The 20478-nt window shown below is 42.8% G+C and overlaps 3 protein-coding genes across 3 annotated transcripts in view; all 3 read left to right on the top strand.

The window, feature by feature from the left end:
- Positions 1-20478, top strand: part of LOC137246299 (general odorant-binding protein 56h-like) — a 208405-nt gene that overhangs the window by 128527 nt on the left and 59400 nt on the right. The gene's annotated exons all lie outside the window — the stretch shown is intronic.
- On the top strand, positions 9201-9813 carry LOC137246295 (general odorant-binding protein 56h-like). Its single transcript, XM_067777404.1, has 2 exons — positions 9201-9336; positions 9390-9813. Exons 1-2 carry the CDS (start codon positions 9283-9285, stop codon positions 9717-9719), a joined length of 384 nt encoding a protein of 127 aa, XP_067633505.1. The 5' UTR covers positions 9201-9282; the 3' UTR covers positions 9720-9813.
- On the top strand, positions 15293-15862 carry LOC137246296 (general odorant-binding protein 56h-like). The gene is made up of 2 exons (XM_067777405.1): positions 15293-15417; positions 15471-15862. The coding sequence occupies exons 1-2, from the start codon at positions 15364-15366 to the stop codon at positions 15798-15800; spliced, it is 384 nt and encodes a 127-aa protein (XP_067633506.1). The 5' UTR covers positions 15293-15363; the 3' UTR covers positions 15801-15862.

The raw sequence follows: 20478 nt of genomic DNA on the forward strand, positions 1-20478 counted from the left end.
GTTATGATTCGTGATCTAAACTCTCTTTTTAAATCTCAATAGCTCTGAAATGGTGGATCGGATTAATGGCATATTTGAACTACCAGCAAATAGTACTCGTTAGGTCCATAACTTATTATAATTTTTAGAAAGTTTTACAGTTGCATAGTTACCGCCTTCGAATGGTTTTCAGTCACTGATAGTAACACGTAATACGGGTCCTGCACACTAAGATCAATCTTCGACCTGACGATTTGACCGAGCAGTGGGAGTATGAAACCATTGGTTTTCAGCGAACCCGCAAAAAATAACTGGTACGACGAGGAATTTCGAGCTGAATCTGGGAAAAAGAACGCTGCCTATAGGGCTACGCTGCACACCGTATATTGGAGCGTTATCTTGAGGCGAATAGGGAAGAGGGACGCCCATTTAGAAGGAAATAAATAGCAGCTTGACAGAGTTAAAAAAATAATTGGAAAGATTTACCATAAATAATTTACTCAAAATAATATTACCCTTATTAAAATTTAAGTTATCAAAAGAACAATCAAATATAGAGTAGAAAGGCGTGGGATTGTTCATCTTCTACTAATGTTACTATTTTCTAATTTTTAGTCCGGTTAGCTGTAAAAGTGAAGGTTTTCAGTTTTTTCAAACTAAACTCATTTTTAATTTTTTAGTTCGAGATAGTTTGTAGATTTCCATGTTTTCGAGTACGTTCAGACTACGAGCCTTTACTTGTTCATGAAGGACCTTCACTCTTTGACTAACTGATTTTTGCGCTGTGAAAAAATTTGGAATAAAAAAGTTCGTGGCGCTTATTTTCCTATATTCATATTTGACTCCAATGAGAAACCTAGTAAAAAAGCAATTGCAAATTAGCAAGAAATTAATTCTACGCAGCTTGTTTGCTTTTCTGTTCGTCCCACTTCAGTCAACATATGGTTATGGTCGTTTTATCGAAAGGGTCACATGGTCAAACGGAAACGTCTTGCATGGTCACTACACCATATTTTGAAGGTCTCTGCAGTCAATTTAAGTTGCCAGTTTACCTTATTACCAAATCGAATGGCTATAAGGTAAATGGGCTGTATGACCTCTTTGAAGTGGTCATAAGACTAACTGACCTTATTTCCGTGGACCTTATGCCACCCCAACTTTAAATTATTGCATTGTTATCGGACTTTAATACGTGTGCAAAGTTCCAATTAAACTTATGGCCATTTAAGTGGTCACAAGGTCAACTGACTATGTCCTCTGAGCTTTTGTTAGGTTAGGTGAACTGGCCGGTACATGAGGACCTCACATAGACTGAATAAGTCCGTAGTGCTACAAGAGGTTTGTTTTAACGACCAAACTGAAAAACCCAATCAAAAACCAGGACCTATGTTATAAAATAACTACGTCCTCTTGGCAAATACTAGAAGCTTCCTAGGATTTAAGCCACTTGCTGCTTCCAGATCTGACAACTGTATCTCTCCCAATAGCTGGAATCTTAGCCTGGCAAGCGCAGGGCAAGAGCACAGAACGTGCTTGATCGTTTCCTCCTCCAGCTGGCACTTCCTACATCTGCTATCACTGACCAAGCCAAATTTAAAGGCATGTGACGCCAGAAGGCAATGGCCGGTCAGAATATCCGTCATGAGTCTACAGTCCTCTCTTTTTAATGATAAAAGCACTTTTGTTAGATTAAGGTTGTAAGACCTGCACATAATCTTCGACACTTTACAGCCCCGCGCTTGAACCCACGCCTTTCCTGCTTGGTAGATCATGTGCGCCTCTCGCCTTCACTTAATTTCGCTCAGTTTAATTGGGACGTCTACGGAGCAAGCTTCAAGGGATGCGCCCTTTCTAGCTAATTCATCCACTTTTTCATTCCCATCTATTCCCATATGCCCTGGGACCCTATATAGATGTATGCTTCTCCCTGTCCCGATTCTCTCCAGGGACTCCTTACACTCTAGCAGGCATTTAGATGCTGTGGTATGCGAGATTATTGCCTTAATTGCTGCTTGACTCTCAATATAAAAGTTAACACGATTGCAGACTGGGCTATTTTTTCCAGGGTTTCTACTGCTTTGGTTACGGCTACTATTTCCGCTTGGAAAACGCTACAGTAATCCGGCAGCCAGTAGGGTCTGTTTATATACGGATCAGCACAGTACACCACATACCCTTTCCTTCCACTACTTTGGAACCATCTGTGTACACATGTATCGCCTCGTCCACCATTTGAGGACCCTTGCGCCAACCGTCCACCTCTATTGGGGCTTAAGATCGCCCTCGAAGCGCAGATAGGGAATCAGGTAGTATGTTCGTCTTATGATTGATGACGCTATACTACTATGGCCGTATGGTCGGCGCTCTTGCTTCCCCGAGGCACCAAGCCTGGTTGCAGTTATTAACGCTATGTTCTTTGCTATCAGGTCTACGGGTGGAATGTGCAGAATGGCATACAGTGCAGCTGCCGGGGTTGTTTTGAGGGCTCCCGTAATGCTAAGCATTTATAGTCTACATACCCCCTCTAATTTTTTAAAGCAGGTCGCTTTTTGTGTGGCTTTCCACCAAACAAGAACTCCATAGTATAGGATAGGGCTTATAATCTCTGTAAAAACCCAATGAGAAAGAGAGGGCGATAAGCCCCATGTACACCCGAGCATTATTTTACAAGCATAACGTGACGTTGAAGCCTTCTTCACCCTCTCCTCCACGTTGAGCTTCCATGACAGCTAACTGTCTAGGATGATTCCTAGATACTTTGTGCTAAATTTCTCCTGTAGAGTCACACCTCCTAACTTAGGCCTGATCCAAATTGGGACCTTGTACCTCTTTGTAAACAAGACCATATCCGTCTTATCCGTGTTGACTTTCAACCCGACATTTGATGCCCAGATATGAATATCCCGAAGAGCTCGATCCATCAAAGAGCTAATCGTTGGAAGGCACTTTCCACTTATGACAATTGCAACGTCATCCGAGTAAGCCGTAAGTTTTACGGGTCCCTCATCAAATAGCCTGAGCAGTTGGTTGTTGACCGGCATCCACAACAGAAGTGATAGTACCCCTCCCTGCGGCGTTCCCCTGTCCTCTGATTTCGTGGCCTCGTACAATCCCCATTGTGATGTAACTTCCTGTAATTTAACATGCAGCCGATCCATCTGGTTAAGGCTGGATGTACTTTAATGTAAGTAAGACCATCCATAATCGCCCATTTTGCAACATTATTGAAAGCCCCGGCAATGTCCGACTCCTAGAGCATACTCCTTATATTCCAGGGATTTCTCTATGCTTATTACCACCCTACGCAATGCGGTGTCTACCGACTTGCCTTTGGTGTACGCATATTGTGTTATGGAGAACAGCTTTTCATCCGCGTTGGACTTTATGGGTCTATAATCTTTGCCATACACGTGACCGATCTTTCCCGCCTTTGGTAGGAATGCTACACGAGCAGTTCTCCCAGAGTGCGGTACATGATTCAGTCTTATGCACCCATCGAATATTATTTTAAGACATTCCTGGACCGCCCTACCTGAGACTTGTAGCATGGCCGGGAATATACCATATGGGCACGGCGATTTAAACTTAGAAAAAGTCTTCACTGCCCACTCGATCTTGGTATCGGTCACCAAGCCCGGCACTACCCGCTCCGTGATCGAAGTGTGAGTGATGTCTGCTGGCTCTTCTAAATCGTCTCCCGATGGGAAATGTGTGTCGAGAAGCACCGCAAGGGATTCCTCACGATTACGTGACCATTCTTCGTTCTATTTCTTTATTAATCCCTGGACTATATTTCCCCTTGCTAGGGCTTTTTTCAAACGTGCTGTTTCGCTGGAGCACTCTATGTCCGTACAGAAACTTTTCCATGAGATTCTCTTCGCTCTGGAAATTTCACACTTGTGGATCCTCAGAAGGACCCTGTACTCGTCCCGACACGCTTCGCTTTCCGCGGTCTTTGCGAGCTTAAATATTTATTTTACTTGTCTTCTTGGAAGACTGAGCTCATTGCTCCACCATGGCGGATTTGCTTTTCCCTTGAATCTTCTTAGAGGGCAAGCTTCGTTATACACAGTCATAAGCGTCCTTGTTAGGAACTCATTCGACTCCTGCAGTTTCTCCACATTGGCAACCTCTTTGGGTTCTCCCAGTTTCGTTTCAACCTGTTTCTGGAATTTATTCCAGTTTGTTGACCTAGGGTTTCTAAATGTTCCTCCCTTCTCTACCCTCTTTAGGGGGATGCTGAAGCTGATATACACATGGTCGGAGAAGGATGGTCTATCAAGAACCATCCAATCATACCTTGATATATCACGTTCCGAGCTCAGTATAATATCCAAAACATTGCTGGATGTTTGATTAATGTATGTAGGGACATTTCCCCTCTTGGCTATCTGCAAATTAGTTTGCAGGATGTAACAAAATAGAGATTCGCCTCTCTCGTTCGTATCTGATCCTCCCCACGCATTGTGGTGCGCCCTTGCATCCGCACCTATGACCTACCGCCCTTTGCGCCCTTCCTCCTGTACTAGCCTTTTGCACTCCATCGGAGGGACCTCAGCAGCATGGGCCATGTAGCAGGACGCCAGGATAAATGCCTGCTTAATCCTTTGCTCAACGGCTACCACTACGAGGTCCTCAGTAGTGTAATTAGGCAGCATATATGAATGCAGCTATTTCATTCCCATTACTAAAGCTCGCACCCGTCCTTCCGTTTGCGCATAGTAAACGCCAAATCCGCGCATGCTAAGTCAAGAAACCTTTCCTCCCAATGAGAGCCATGGCTTCTGGATCAGCCCCATGTCAAACGAACTCTACTCAAGAGTTAGGGGGAGTTCGCTCGACGCCACTTTACTCTGTTGGAATTTTATCCGTAGGACTCACAGCACCATTGGGCTGTTTGTCCCCTCCAGCACCTTCGTCGTGACGTCGTCGTCCTCCCCTTGCTCTTTTGGTTTAGAGTTTTCGAAGCCCCCTTCAGCCTCTTGTAACTGTTGTGCCGGGTGTTCCTCTGTGCGACTCAGCACCACGTGGCTGTTGGTCCTCTTCTAACTTTTGAGGTCCTTTCGATTTCGCCCACTTCCAGCGTGTTAGGATTTTTATCCCCGGGACCTCTTTTCCTGAGTCGCATATAAATTTTGCCTGTACCAAAGGACATTTTTCCAAGCTGCGTGTACAACATATCCTTCGCCTGCTTGTTTATTTGGAAGATGTAGAACTGATCTTCCTCCGTTGGCCGATATGCAGTAAGTACCTTCCAATCCCGTGTCGGTATTTTTGGATTCTGATTCTGCAGAAGTCGCAGTGTATCCTCCGACTTCATCACGCATGGTATCCGTACCTTAACTTTTGGTACCGTGGGGATTTGCTCTTTATCCACCACCTCAAACCGCGCGTTCGCGCCTTCCCTTTGGATGTTTGGAAACACTTCCTATAGCCACCGCAAGCTCGCGATGTTGTCGCACGCTATCATCTTCACACCATTATACCATCCCCCGAATCAAAGGTTGGGAGGGGCTTACTTGGTTGTTCCCGCATCATCTTAAGCACTAAGCTAATAAGTTCCCTTTCTACAGATCTCCATCTTTCAGTAATGATCTGTCCGAAAGGACTGCTACAATCAACTAGCGCCACAGTCAGTGACTGCTTTGCCACATCACTCATCTTCTCGGTAAAAGGCGGAGTCTTAGTGCTAACTCCCTTTGGCACCTCCGAAAAAGCCGGAGTCTTAGCTTTAACTCCCTTTAGCACCTTCGAGAAAGCCGGAGTCTTAGCGTTATCTCCCTTTGGCTTATTTCCTATTTCCGTAGTTGGAACTTCCCTCTGAATCGCAGCTTTCGAGGTAGTTGCTACCTAGCAACTGGGGCCCATCTGTCTTACATCTTTGGCCCTACTTGTCTTGTCTATGTGACTGCCCTACCTCGCGGCTCTAGGACGGGGCCTTTCTGCCTCTTGAAAGCAGGCTTCCCGCCTTCCGCCGAACGTTGCCTCTTCATTCTGCCATACGACGCTTCTTCTTCCTCGTACCGGTTGCAGAACCCAGGGTTTCTAGCAGCAAACCTTTTGAACTGCCTTCGACCTATTTCTACCGCCTCATGGACCCATTCCAAGCGCTCGATCTCCACTTCTGTTGGGTCGACCACTGCTCCCAGGTATTGGACAATTCTTAGTGCTGCACGGTACTGCTAGAGAGCTCTTTTACTTCCTCTGCTCCGTACCCTTCTCCACTCTTCTACTCCGTTCTCATTTGTGTGCTTTTCCAACACGGAGTTCATTGAATCAACACTACTCTCGTCCAGTATTATATACGGGGAAAGAACCGTCAGCCACAGCACCGCCCCTTACTGTGGTAAGGCCATCAATACTTCCCGAGGTGGCCCGGTAACGATAAGGCTCCGTTCGAAAACAGCCGAATTTATCCCCTGGCTGCAAATCGTCCAATAGGCACGGTCCGCCTAAAACCCTGGATTAGGGGGTTGGCAGTTCTTGGTAACCGACATCCCGCCGCCCTTCCATAAGGCGAAACGGCGTAGACGCCAGTCCTAGACAGCTCCGCCTCATAGTCGGGCGCTATGGAGATCGGCTAAGCCCTCACACCCACGACAAGGTGCCTACCCTAGTGAGGGTTGAGCTTATGTCGCCTCACCATCAAATTATTGCATTGTCATTGGTTCTTGATACATGTGCAAAGTTTCAATTTTAATTATTGCCATTTGTTGTGGTCATAAGGTCAATTGATTTTATGTCTTTAAAGTTATGTGAACTCACCATCAATTTACTGTGCTTAAAAATTCCTTAGCGGTAGAAAGTCGATTTTTTGCCGGGCAAGAAATCATAACGCTCATGAGTAATTCCCGACTTTTAGTTTCCGTTTCGCACTCTAGGCAACGGTTTGGAAAGGTAGCATTCACCAGCGAGGTGAATGGCTAAGAATATTGTTGCGGGAAAATTTGCCTGCCATAACTATAAGGTGAAATAGCAATTGGACAATTAAGTTGTTGGCTTAAAGGTACGAAGTGTAGAATGCCCTAAACTTTTGGGTATATCTGCTTTAACATACATCCATGCGTCAGCGATGCAATGAAAGTCACTTGCTGTCAGCACTTAGGGGAAATATAAATGGATGCTGCTGGGCACATATAAAACAATTGGCCGGCCGTGCTACACTTCCCAAAACTTCCTCCCGATCAATATTACCCCATCTGGGAAAAATTGCAGGCCTGATAATACTTCGCACTCAGATTTCCTACAGAATCATGATGTCCGATCACAATCTACATAACGAGGCGGAAATACGCTGGAAATGAGATGTTGATCAAATAGCGCCTACTGAATTGTTTCCTAGCGGAGCATCCATCGGCCAGCTGCTTGATACAACATTTCGGTAACCACAAAATAACGCACACTTCCCAAGGATATGCATGTGGGACCAGGGCTTTTTTCGATCTAGATATTGTCGGAAGTTAAACCATACTTATCCCGAATTACCCCTTCATTCATGTGTGGTCTTTCTTCGGTGTGGCTCCACATAACACCAACCACTTATTCAAATGGGAACAACCATCAACTTTTTTATGGTCCAAGCCTATTTTAACTGCTAGTTTCTTTGAACTTCTCTTAAAGGTGTTTGAGGAAAATTTTTTAAGTAATTGGAACTAATTGGGCCGGCGACGAATTGTTATAAGACCAACAACAATACGATGGACGGACTGGAAAGATACTGAGCCGCCAAGCTCTGTTGACGTCTATAGAGCTCTTTGCATTATAAGCTAGAAAATACATAAGAACGCTGGTCTGAACAGAACATCAGATTCGTGCTTTCCGATACCGGGTCTACCCGGGAAAGTAAGCATCTTTAGTATCTCAGTTGACGAGATGAATAGTTCATTGCAATAATGTTATGGGTTCTGTTGGTGACGGAGAGTGAGTCTTCTGGTTTAGCCAAATTATAGTCCACCGGGTGCCGTCAGCAACAGAAAGGTAAAGGAAGCTTCCAAGAAGATTGAAGCCTCCAAAGTCACGAGAAAGCAGGAAACCTGAAATGATACTAATTCACACAATTTTTGATTGTTTTTATACACGCTGTACTTGTATTCAGGGTATTATAACTTTGATTGGATATCGGTTGGTTAGGTATAAAGGAATCGAGATAGATATAGACTTCCATAAATCAAAATCATCAGTATCGAAAAAAATTTAATTGAGCCATGTCCGTCTGTTCGTCCGTCCGTCCGTCCATCCGTCCGTTAACACGATAACTTGAGTAAATATTCAGATATTTTCACCAAATTTGGTACACGAGTTTATCTGTGCCCAGAATAGATTGTTTTTGAAAATGAGCGAAATCGGATGATAACCACGCCAACTTTTTTAATATATATAACATTTTGGAAAACACAAAAAACCTGATTAATTAGTAAATAATACACCTAGAATGTGGAAATTTGAGGTGTGGACTGATATTGAGACTCTTGATAAACATTTTTAAAAAAATTTAAAATGGGAGTGGCACCGCCCAATTGTGATAAAATCAATTTTACAAATATTATTACCCATAAATCAAAAATCGTTCAACGTGTCGTAACAGAATACGGCATGGAGGTTGGCTTTACTATAAGGAATGCTTTGAAGAAAAATTAACGAAATCGGTTAAGGACCACGCCCACTTGTATATAAACGATTTTTAAAAGGGTCGTAGCGAAAAAGACCTTTGTATCAAAAGAATTTTGCTTTCTAAATTGAATTATAACATTAAATTGAAAAACACTGAAATTTTTGAAAATGGGTGTGGCACCGCCCCTTTTTTGTCTAAGCAATTTTCAATGTTTCGAGAGCCATAACTCGACGAAAAATTAACACATCGTAATGAAATTAGGTTCATATATTTTCCTTATAGCTGGAAATATTTCTAGTAAACATGGATAAGATTGGTTAAGGACCACGCCCACTTTTATATAAATGACTCTAAAAAGGGTCGTAGGCAAAAATAATAAGTTAAGTCTTAGCGAAAAGTAGTTTTTTACCAAACGTATTTTTATTGTTCTGTTATATCTTTATTTCAAAATAAGCAGTAGGGAAATCCCCATATCTGAAGGAAAACAAAAAGTTGTATTACAGTTTTTTTAAAAATCAAAAAATCATTATAGATGCCAAGAAGAGAGAATGGTTTTACCTTGTAATATTTTTATCATGATTTTTACTATAAATGCGCTCACATCACAGTTCTCGGGCAAATCGTTTTCAAACTTTCGAAGCGCAAATAAATAATTAAAATTAATTGAATAGAAAATAATTTTTAATAATAAAATGACATCCTTTATCACCATTGTGCTCGTTTTTGTGTTCGCCGTTTTTGGCATGGTAAGTGAAAAGTTGTGTGCGTTTGGAAAGAGTTGTACAATATTTAATTTCAGTGCTCAACATCCGGAACAGAGACGCGCAAACACATTGAAGATTGCGCTAAGGAAAACCATGTATCGCCTAAGGAATTGCAAGATTTAGAGCAAGGCACCTTGCCTTCTGAACCATCGGAAAATCTTAAATGTAGCCAACTTTGCGTTATGGTTAAGGAAGGTTGGATGGATGAATCGGGCACATTTAAAGCAGATGAAGCGAAAGCAAAAATGCCACATGATAAAAATTTTACTGCCGCTGTTGATGGATGTAAAAGCCAGGTGGGTTCGTCACCCTGTGATACAGCCATGAAAATAACGCGGTGCATGATCAACCACAAATCATTGTGAAACGTGGCTGCAGAATATTTTTGAAGTTAAAACTGAAATGAATATGTTGCGTACAATTTGTTTTTTGCCAAATTATAATTTATATAGTTTTCAATACCATTAAAAACAATCACAGTGGCTTTTTTATTTAAAATCCTCTCAAAGGAATATTGTTGTTGAAGCGATCTGTACGCTCGCCATAGTTTTTGTGTCTTCTTCAATACCAGGTTTCAGCATAAAAACATGCAACAAGCTACTTGGCTGTCTCTTAATCCAAAAACACGAAATCGACGGCAGATATAGTTCCAGTATCCTGGTCCAAGTCGAAATATCTAATCGGGCCACAACTTTGTACCAACGAGGAAAAGCACGTCTTTGTGCAGCAAAGAAATCGCGCGCAATGACACAAGGAAAGTTTGCCGTCAAAAATAATAAGCTCATCAAACAGACAGCTGATAATAGCTTCACTCGACTCTCACACCTGCACACTAAAATCAATCTTCGACCTGACGATTTGACCGAGCAGTGGGAGTATGAAACCATTGGTCTTCAGCGAACCCGCAAAAAATAACTGGTACGACGGGGAATTTCGAGCTGGTTCTGGGAAAATGGACGCTGCTTATAGGGCTACGCTGCACACCGTATATTGGAGCGTTATCTTGAGGCGAATAGGGAAGTGAGACGCCCATTTAGAACGAAATAAATAACAGCTTGACAGAGCTAAAAAAATAGTTGGAAAAATTTACCATAAATAACTTACTCAAAATAATATTACCCTTATTAAAATTTAAGTTATCGCACGAATAATCAAATATAGAGTAGAAAAGCGTGGGGTTGTTCATCTTCTACTAATGTTACTATTTTCTAATTTTTAGTCCGGTTAGCTGTAAAAGTGAAGGTTTTCGGTTTTTTCAAACTATGCACATTTTTAGTTTTTTAGTTCGAGATAGTTTGTAGATTTCCATGTTTTTGGATACGTTAAGACCTCGGGCATTTTCTGTTCATGAAGGACCTTCACTGTTTGACTAACTGATGTTTGCGCTGTGAAAAAATTTGGATTAAAAAACTCCGAGGCGCTTATTTTCCTATATTCTTATTTGACTCCAATTGTAAACCGAGTAAAAAGGCAGACTTCAGTCAACATATGGTTATGGTCGTTTTATCGAAAGGGTGACACGGTCAAACGGAAACGTCTTGCATGGTCACTACACCAAATTTTGAGGCTCCCTGCAGTCAGTTTAATTTGCCAATTGACGTTATTACCAAATCGAATGGCTATAAGTTAAATGGGCCGTATGACCTCTTTGAAGTGGTCATAAGGTGAACTGACCTTATTGCCGTGGACCTTATGCCACCCCAACTTTAAATTATTGCATTGTTATCGGTCTTTAATACGTGTGCAAAGTTCCAATTATACTTATGGCCATTTGAAGTGGTCATAAGGTCAATTGACTTTATGTCCTTTGAGCTGATGTTAGGTTAGGTTGAACTGGTTGGTCCACGAGGACCTCACATAGACTGAATATCTCCGTAGTGTTACCAGAAGTTTGTTTTAACGACCAAACTGAAAAACCCTATAAAAACCAGGACCTATGTTATAAAATAACTCCGTCCTCTTGGCAAATACTAGAAGCTTCCTAGGATTTAAGCCACTTGCTGCTTCTAGATCTGACAGCTGTATCACTCCTAATAGCTGGAGTCTTAGCCTGGCAAGCGCAGGTCAAGAACACAGAACGTGCTCGATCATTTCCTCCTCCAGGCCGCACTTCCTACATCTGCTATCACTGACCAAGCCTAATTTAAAGGCATGTGACGCCAGAAGGCAGTGTCCAGTCAGAATATCCGTCATGAGTCTACAGTCCTCTCTTTTTATTGATAAAAGAACTTTTGTTAGACTAAGGTTGTAAGACCTGCACATAATCTTCGACACTTTACAGCCCCGCGCTTGAACCCACGCCTTTCCTGCTTGGTCGATCATGTGCGCCTCTCGCCTTCGCTTAATTTCGCTCAGTCTAATTGGGACGTCTACGGAGCAAGCTTCAAGGGATGCGACCTTTCTAGCTAATTCATCGACTTTTTCATTCCCATCTATTCCCATATGCCCTGGGACCCTATATAGATGTATGCTTCTCCCTGTCCCGATTCTCTCCAGGGACTCCTTACACTCTAGCAGGCATTTAGATGCTGTGGTATGCGAGATTATTGCCTTAATTGCTGCTTGACTCTCAATATAAAAGTTAACACGATTGCAGACTGGGCTATTTTTTTCTACTGCTTTGGTTACGGCTACTATTTCCGCTTGGAAAACGCTACAGTAATCCGGCAGCCAGTAGGATCTGTTTATATCCGGATCAGCACAGTACACCGCATACCCTATTCCTTCCACTACTTTGGAACCATCTGTGTACACATGTATCGCCTCGTCCACCATTTGAGCACCCCTGCGCCAACCGTCCACCTCTATTGGGACATAAGATCGCCCTCGAAGCGCAGATAGGGAATCAAGTAGTATGTTCGTCTTATGATTGATGACGCTATACTACTATGGCCGTATGGTCGGCGCTCTTGCTTCCCCGAGGCACCGAGCCTGATTGCAGTTGTTAACGCTATGTTCTTTGCTATCAGGTCTACGGGTGGAATGTGCAGAATGACATAAAGTGCCGCTGCCGGGGTTGTTTTGAGGGCTAAGTATTTATAGTCTACATACCCCCTCTAATTTTTTAAAGCAGGTCGCTTTTTGTGTGGCTTTCCACCAAACAAGAACTCCATAGTATAGGATAGGGCTTATAATCGCTGTAAAAACCCAATTAGAAAGAGAGGGCGATAAGCCCCACGTACACCCGAGCATTCTTTTACAAGCATAACGTGCCGTTGAAGCCTTCTTCACCCTCTCCTCCACGTTGAGTTTCCATGACAGCTTACTGTCTAGGATGATTCCTAGATACTTTGTGCAAAATTTTTCCTGTAGAGTCACACCTCCTAACTTAGGCCTGATCCAAATTGGGACCTTGTACCTCTTTGTAAACAAGACCATATCCGTCTTATCCGTGTTGACTTTCAACCCGACATTTGATGCCCAGGTACGAATATCCCGAAGAGCTCGATCCATCAAAGAGCTAATCGTTGGAAGGCACTTTCCACTTATGACAATTGCAACGTCATCCGAGTAAGCCGTAAGTTTTACGGGTCCCTCATCAAATAGCCTGAGCAGTTGGTTGTTGACCGGCATCCACAGCAGAAGTGATAGTACCCCTCCCTGCGGCGTTCCCCTGTCCTCTGATTTCGTGGCCACGTACAATCCCCATTGTGATGTAATCTTCCTGCAATTTAACAAGCAGCCGATCCATCTGGTTAAGGCTGGATGTACTTTAATATAATTAAGATCATCCATAATTGCCCTTTTAGAGACATTATTGAAAGCCTCGGTAATGTCTAAGAAGACTGCTGGAGCATATTCCTTATATTTCAGGGCTTTCTCTACGCTTATTACCACCCTATGCAATGCGGTGTCTACCGAATTGCCTTTGGTGTACGCATATTGTGTTGTGGAGAACAGCTTTTCATCCGCGTTGGACTTTATGTACACATCTATCAGCCTTTCAAATGTTTTGAGCAAAAATGATGTTAAGCTAATGGGTCTATAATCTTTGCCATACACGTGACCGATCTTTCCCGCCTTTGGTAGGATTGCTACACGAGCAGTTCTCCAAGAGTGCGGTACATGATTCAGTGTTATGCACCCATCAAATATTATTTTAAGACATTCCTCGACCGCCCTACTTGAGACTTGTAGCATGGCCGGGAATATACCATCTGGGCCCGGCGATTTAAACTTAGAAAAAGTCTTCACTGCCCACTCGATCTTGGTATCGGTCACCAAGCCCGGCACTACCCGCTCCGTAATCGAAGTGTGAGTGATGTCTGCTGGCTCTTCTAAACCGTCTCCCGATGGGAAATGTGTGCCGAGAAGCACCTCAAGGGATTCCTCACTATTACGTGACCATTCCCCGTTCTCTTTCTTTATTAGTCCCTGGACTATGTTTCTCTTCGCTGAGACTTTTTTTAAACGTGCTGTTTCGCTGGAGCACTCTATGTCCGTACAGAAACTTTTCCATGAGATTCTCTTCGCTCTGGAAATTTCACACTTGTGGATCCTCAGTAGGACCCTGTACTCGTCCCGACACGCTTCGCTTTCCGCGGTCTTTGCGAGCTTAAATATTTATTTTACCTGTCTTCTTGGAAGACTGAGCTCATTGCTCCACCATGGCGGCTTTGCTTTTCCCTTGAATCTTCTTAGAGGGCAAGCTTCGTTATACGCAGTCATAAGCGTCCTTGTTAGGAACTCATTCGACTCCTCCAGTTTCTCCACATTGGCAACCTCTTTGGGTTCTCCCAGTTTCGTTTCAACCTGTTTCTGGAATTTATTCCAGTTTGTTGACCTAGGGTTTCTAAATGTGCCTCCCTGAAGTTCGAGTTTATTGCCGGTTGTATTCAATCCACGGCTCTCCAACTCCTTCCTCAGTTGCTAGGTCTTCAATTCACTCCACTTTGCCATGTCCAAGTTGTATTCGAAGTCTTCGGAATTTATTCGACAATTCCTATTCTGACACCAATTGTAACGGATTTACTGCAATTCCTCTTATTTGCAACCTTCTGCTAACGTTCGAATCACCAAACTGTTGAATAAATAAATCCTCTATTCAATAATGCAAAATGGCCTTTGTTAAAGTACTTCTCAATAACACTACTATTGCTCGCCAGATAGCGTCTTAAATTAAACTGATTATCGTGCCTCTACTGTTGCTGCCTTTTTAACTGTCTGGTTTCCTCGTTGCATAGTCCTAGGCTTTTCTATTCTAGAATTTACTAGTTAGTTACCTGCTATAAAATTACTACGTTTTTAGCTTCTCATATGCGCGTGTATTTGTGAGTGATACTTGCACAAACCATTGCCTACTTTTGGGAGTATCTCAGATATATGCATGTGTTTGTGCGTTCTCTCTCCGCTGCTTGTAGACATAATGATTGAATTATTGATGTGCACACAAGTCACTGCTTAGCATCGGCTCAGAGATAATAGTATCCCTTAGTGCTTCTAATATTCGTTACACTATTAATCATAAATCAAAAATCATTAAACGTGTCGTAACAGAATTCGGCAGATAGGTAGCCTTTACTATAAAGAATGCTTTGAAGAAAAATTAAAATTAATAAAATTAAAATTAAAAATTGGCTTCATATATTTTCCTTATAGCAGGAAATGTTTCTAGTAAAAACGGATAAGACTGGTTAAGGATCACGTCCACTTTTATATAAATTACTTTAAAAAGGGTCGTAGGCAAAAATAATAAGTTAAATCTTAGCGAAAAGTAGGTTTTTACCAATCGTATTTTTATTTTTCTGTTATATCTTTATTTCAAAATAAAGAGTAGGGAAATCCCCATATCTGAAGGAAAACAAAAAGTTGTATTAAAGTTTTTTTTTTAAATCAAAAAATCATTATGGATGCCAAGAAGAGAGAATGGTTTTACCTTGTAATATTTTTATCATGATTTTTACTATAAATGCGCTCACATCACAGTTCTCGGGCAAATCGTTTTCAGACTTTCGAAGCGCAAATAAATAATTAAAATTAATTGAATAGAAAATAATTTTTAATAATAAAATGACATCCTTTATCACCATTGTGCTCGTTTTTGTGTTCGCCGTTTTTGGCATGGTAAGCGAAAAGTTGTGTGCTTTTGGAAAGAGTTGTACAATATTTAATTTCAGTGCTCAACATCCGGAACAGAGACGCGCAAACACATTGAAGATTGCGCTAAGGAAAACCATGTATCGCCTAAGGAATTGCAAGATTTAGAGCAAGGCACCTTGCCTTCTGAACCATCAGAAAATCTTAAATGTAGCCAACTTTGCGTTATGGTTAAGGAAGGTTGGATGGATGAATCGGGCACATTTAAGGCAGATGAAGCGAAAGCAAAAATGCCACATGATAAAAATTTTACTACAGCTGTTGATGGATGTAAAAGCCAGGTGGGTTCATCACCCTGTGATACAGCCATGAAAATAACGCGGTGCATGATCAACCACAAATCAATGTGAAACGTGGCTGCAGAATATTTTTGAAGACAAAACTGAAATGAATAAGTTGCGTACAATTTGTTTTTTGCCAAATTATAATTTATATAAATTCCATTAAAAACAATAACAGTGGCCTTTTTATTTAAAATCCTTTCAGAGGAATGTTTTTGTTGAAGCGATCTGTACACTCGCCCTAGTTTTTGGGTCTGCTTCAATTCCAGGTTTCAGCATAAAAACTTGCACCAAGCTACTTGGCTGTCTCTTAATCCAAAAACATGGAATCGAATCGATCACCTGGTGATCGACGGCATATATTCCAGTATCCTGGATGTGTACACTCTACGAAGTCTAAATATCTAATCGGGCCAAAACCTTGTGCCAAAAGCACACGCCTCTGTGCAGCAAATAAATTGCGCGCAATGACACAAGGAAAGTTTGCTGTCAAAAATAATAAGCTCATCAAACAGAATCACGTTCCGGGCTCAGTGTAATATCCAAAATATTGCTGGATGTTGGATTAATGTATGTAGGGACATTTCCCCTGTTGGCTATATGCAAATTGGTTTGCAGGATGTAATAAAATAGAGATTCGCCTATCTCGTTTGTATCTGATCCTCCCCACGCATTGTGGAGCGCATTTGCATCCAGGCCTATGACCATCCGCCCTTTGCGCCCTTCGCCCTGTACTACCCTCTTGCACTCCATCGGCGGAACCTATGCAGCATGGGCCATGTAGCAAGATGCCAGGATAAGTACCTGCTTATTCCTTTGCTGAACGGCCACCACTATGAGGTCCTCAGTAGTGTAATTAGGCAGCATATATGAATGCAGCTGTTTCCTTACCATTACTACAGCTCGCACCCGTCGTTCCATTTGCGCACAGTAAACGTCAAATCCGCGCGCGCCAAGTCAAGGAACCTTTCCTCCCGATGAGAGCCACGGCTCCTGGATCAGCGACACGTCAAACGAACTCTCCTAAAGGGTTAGGTGGAGTTCGCTCGACGCCACTTTACTCTGTTGGAAGTTTATTTGTAGGATTCACAGCACCTGTTTGTCTCCCTCCAGCACCTTCGTAGTGACGTCGTCGTCCTCCCCTTGCCCTTTTGGTTTAGAGTGTTCGAAGCCCCTTCAGCCTCTTGTAACTGTTGTGCCGGATGTTCCTCTGTGTGACTCAGCACCATCTGGCTGTTGGTCCTCTTCTAACACCTTCGAGGTGACGTCGGCTACCTCCACCTGTCTTTTTTCCCTTAGGCTTTTGAGGTTCTTTCGATTTCTCCCACTTCCAGCGTGTTAGGATTTTTATCCCCGGGACTCCTTTTCCTGAGTCGCATATAAATTTTGCCTGTACCAAAGGACATTTTTCCATGCTGCGTGTACAATATATCCTCCGCCTGCTTGTTTATTTGGAAGATGTAGAGCTGACCTTCCTCCGTGGGCCAAGATGCAGTAAGTACCTTCCAATCCTGTGTCGGTATGTTCGGATTCTGATTCTGCTGAAGTCGCAGTGTATCCTCCGACTTCGTCACGCATGGTATCCATACTATAACTTTTGGTATCTTGGGGATTTGCGCTTTATCCACCACCTCAAACCGCACGTTCGTGCATTGCCTTTGGAGGTTTGGAAACACTTCCTACAGCCACAGCAAGATCGCGATGTTGTCGCACGCTATCATCGTCACACCATTAAGGTTGGAAGGGGCTTACTTGGTTGTTCTCGCATCATCTTAAGCATTAAGCTAATAAGTTCCCTTTCTACAGATCTCCATCTTTCAGTATTCATCTGTCCGAAAGGACTGCTACGATCAACCACCGCCACAGTCAGTGACTGCTTTGCCACATCACTCATCTTCTCGGTAAAAGCCGGAGTCTTAGTGTTAACTCCTTTTGAAAAATAAAAAAAAGCCGGAGTCTTTGCTTTAACTCCCTTTAGCACCTTCGAGAAATCCGGAGTCTTAGCTTTAACTCCCTTTAGCACCTCCGAGAAATCCGGAGTCTTAGCGTTATCTCCCTTTGGCTTATCTCCTACTTCCGTAGTTGTAACTTCCCTCTGACTGGCATCTTTCGAGGTAGTTGCTACCTCGCTATTGGGGCCCATCTGTCTTACAGCTTTGGCCCTACTTGTGTTGTCTATGCAACGGCCCTGCCTCGCGGCTCTTGGACTCTCTTGAAAGCAGGCTTGTCGCCTTCCGCCGAACGTTGCCTCTACATTCTGCCACTCGACGATTCTTCTTCCTAATACCGGTTGCAGAACCCAGTGTTTACAGCAGTAAGCCTTTTGAACTTCCTTCGACCTATTTCTACCGCCTCATGGGCCCATTCCAAACGCTCGATCTCCACTTCTGTTGGGTCGACCACTGTTCCCAGGCATTGGACAGTTCTTGGTGCTGCACGGTACTGCGAGAGAGCTATTTTACTTCCTCTGCTCCGCACCCTTCTCCACTCTTCTACTCAGTTTTCATTTGTGTGCTCTTCCAACACGGAGTTCATTGAATCAGCACTACTCTCGTCCAGTATTATATAAAGGGAAAGAACCGTAAGCCACTGCAGAGCCCCTTACTGTGGTAAGGCCATCAATACTTCCCGACGTGGCCCAGAATCGGGAATGCTCCGTTCGAATACAGCCGAATTTATCCCCTGGCTGCAAATCGTCCAATAGGCACGGTCCGCATAACACCCTGGATTAGAGGGTTGGCAGTTCTTGGTCACTGACATCCTGCCGCCCTCCCTTGAGGCGAAGCGGCGTAGATACCAGTCCTAGACAGCTCCGCTTCATAGTCGGGCGGTATGGAGATCGACTAAGCCCTCACAACAACGACAAGGTGCCTACCCTAGTGAGGGTTGAGCTTATGTCGCCTCACCATCAAATTATTGCATTGTCATCGGTTCTTGATACATGTGCAAAGTTTCAATTTAAATTATTGCCATTTGTTTTGGTCATAAGGTCAATTGATTTTATGCCTTTAAATTTATGCCGACTCACCATCAATTTACTGTACTTAGAAATTCCTTAGCGGTAGAAGGTCGATTTTTTGCCGGGAAAGAAATCATAACGCTCATGAGTAGTTCCCGACTTTCAGTTTCCGTTCCGCACTCTAGGCAACGGTTTGGAAGGGTAGCAGATAGAAAGATTCGTTTCCCAACGGGGTGAATGGCTAAGAATATTGTTGCGGTAAAGCTTGCCTGCCATAACTAAAAGGTGAAATAGAAATTGGACTTTTAAGTTGTTGGCTTAAAGTTACGAACTGTAGAACACCCTAAATTTATGGGTATATCTGCTTTAACATACATACGTGCGTCAGCGATTGCAATGAAAGTCACTTGCTGTAAGTACTTAGGGGAAATATAAATGGATGCTTCTGGGCACATATAAAACAATTGGCCGGCCGTGCTACACTTCCCAAAACTTCCTCCCGATCAATATTACCCAATCTGGGAAAAATTGCAGGCCTGATAATACTTAGCACTCAGATTTCCTACAGAATCATGATGTCCGATCACAATCTACATAACGAGGCGGAAATACGCTGGAAATGAGATGTTGATCAAATAGCACCTACTGAATTGTTTCCAAGCGGAGCATCCATTTTTCAGCTGCTTGATGCACCATTTCAATAACTACAAAAGAACGTACACTTCCCAAGGAGATGCGTGAGGGACCATGGCTTTTTTCGATCTAGATACTGTCGAAAGTTAAACAAAAACTTATCCCGAATTAACCCCCCCCCCCCCTCAATTTATGTGTGTTCTCTCTTCGGTGCGGCTCCACATAGCGCCAACCACTTATTCAGATGGGAACAACCATCAACTTTTTTATGGCCCAAGCCTATTTTAACTGCTAGTTTCTTTGAGCTTCTCTTAAAGGTGTTTGAGGAAAATTATTTAAGTAATTGGAACTAATTGGTCGGGCGACGAATTGTTATAAGGCCAACAACAATATGATGGACGGACTGGAAAGATACTGAGCGGCCAAGCTCTGTTGACGTCTATAGAGCTCTTTGCATTATAAGCTAGAAAATACATAAGAACGCTGGTCTGAACAGGACATCAGAATCGTGCTTTCCGATACCGGGTCTACCCGGGAAAGTAAGCGTCTTTAGTATCTCAGTTGACGAGATGAATCGTTCATTGCAATAATGTTATGGGTTCTGTTGGTGACGGAGAGTGAGTCTTCTGGTTTAGCCAAATTATAGTCCACCGGGTGCCGTCAGCAACAGAAAGGTAAAGGAAGCTTCCAAGAAGATTGAAGCCTCCAAAGTCACAAGAAAGCAGGAAACCTGAAATGATACTAATTCACACAATTTTTGATTGTTTTTATACCCGCTGTACTTGTACTCAGTGTATTATAACTTTGATTGGATATCGGTTGGTTAGGTATAAAGGAATCGAGATAGATATAGACTTCCATATACCAAAATCATCAGTATCGAAAAAAAAATTTGGATGAGCCATGCCCATCCGTCCGTCCGTTAACCCGATAACTTGAATAAATATTGAGATATCGTCACCAAATTTTGTACACGAGCTTATCTGGGCCCAGAATAGATTGTTTTTGAAAATGAGCGAAATCGGATGATAACCACGCCAACTTTTTTAATATATATAACATTTTGGAAAACACAAAAAACCTGATTAATTAGTAAATAATACACCTAGAATGTGGAAATTTGAGGTGTGGACTGATATTGAGACTCTTGATAAA

This window comes from Eurosta solidaginis, chromosome 3 (assembly GCF_040869045.1).
Source record: "Eurosta solidaginis isolate ZX-2024a chromosome 3, ASM4086904v1, whole genome shotgun sequence".
In the NCBI taxonomy this organism is placed as follows: Eukaryota; Metazoa; Arthropoda; class Insecta; order Diptera; family Tephritidae; genus Eurosta; species Eurosta solidaginis.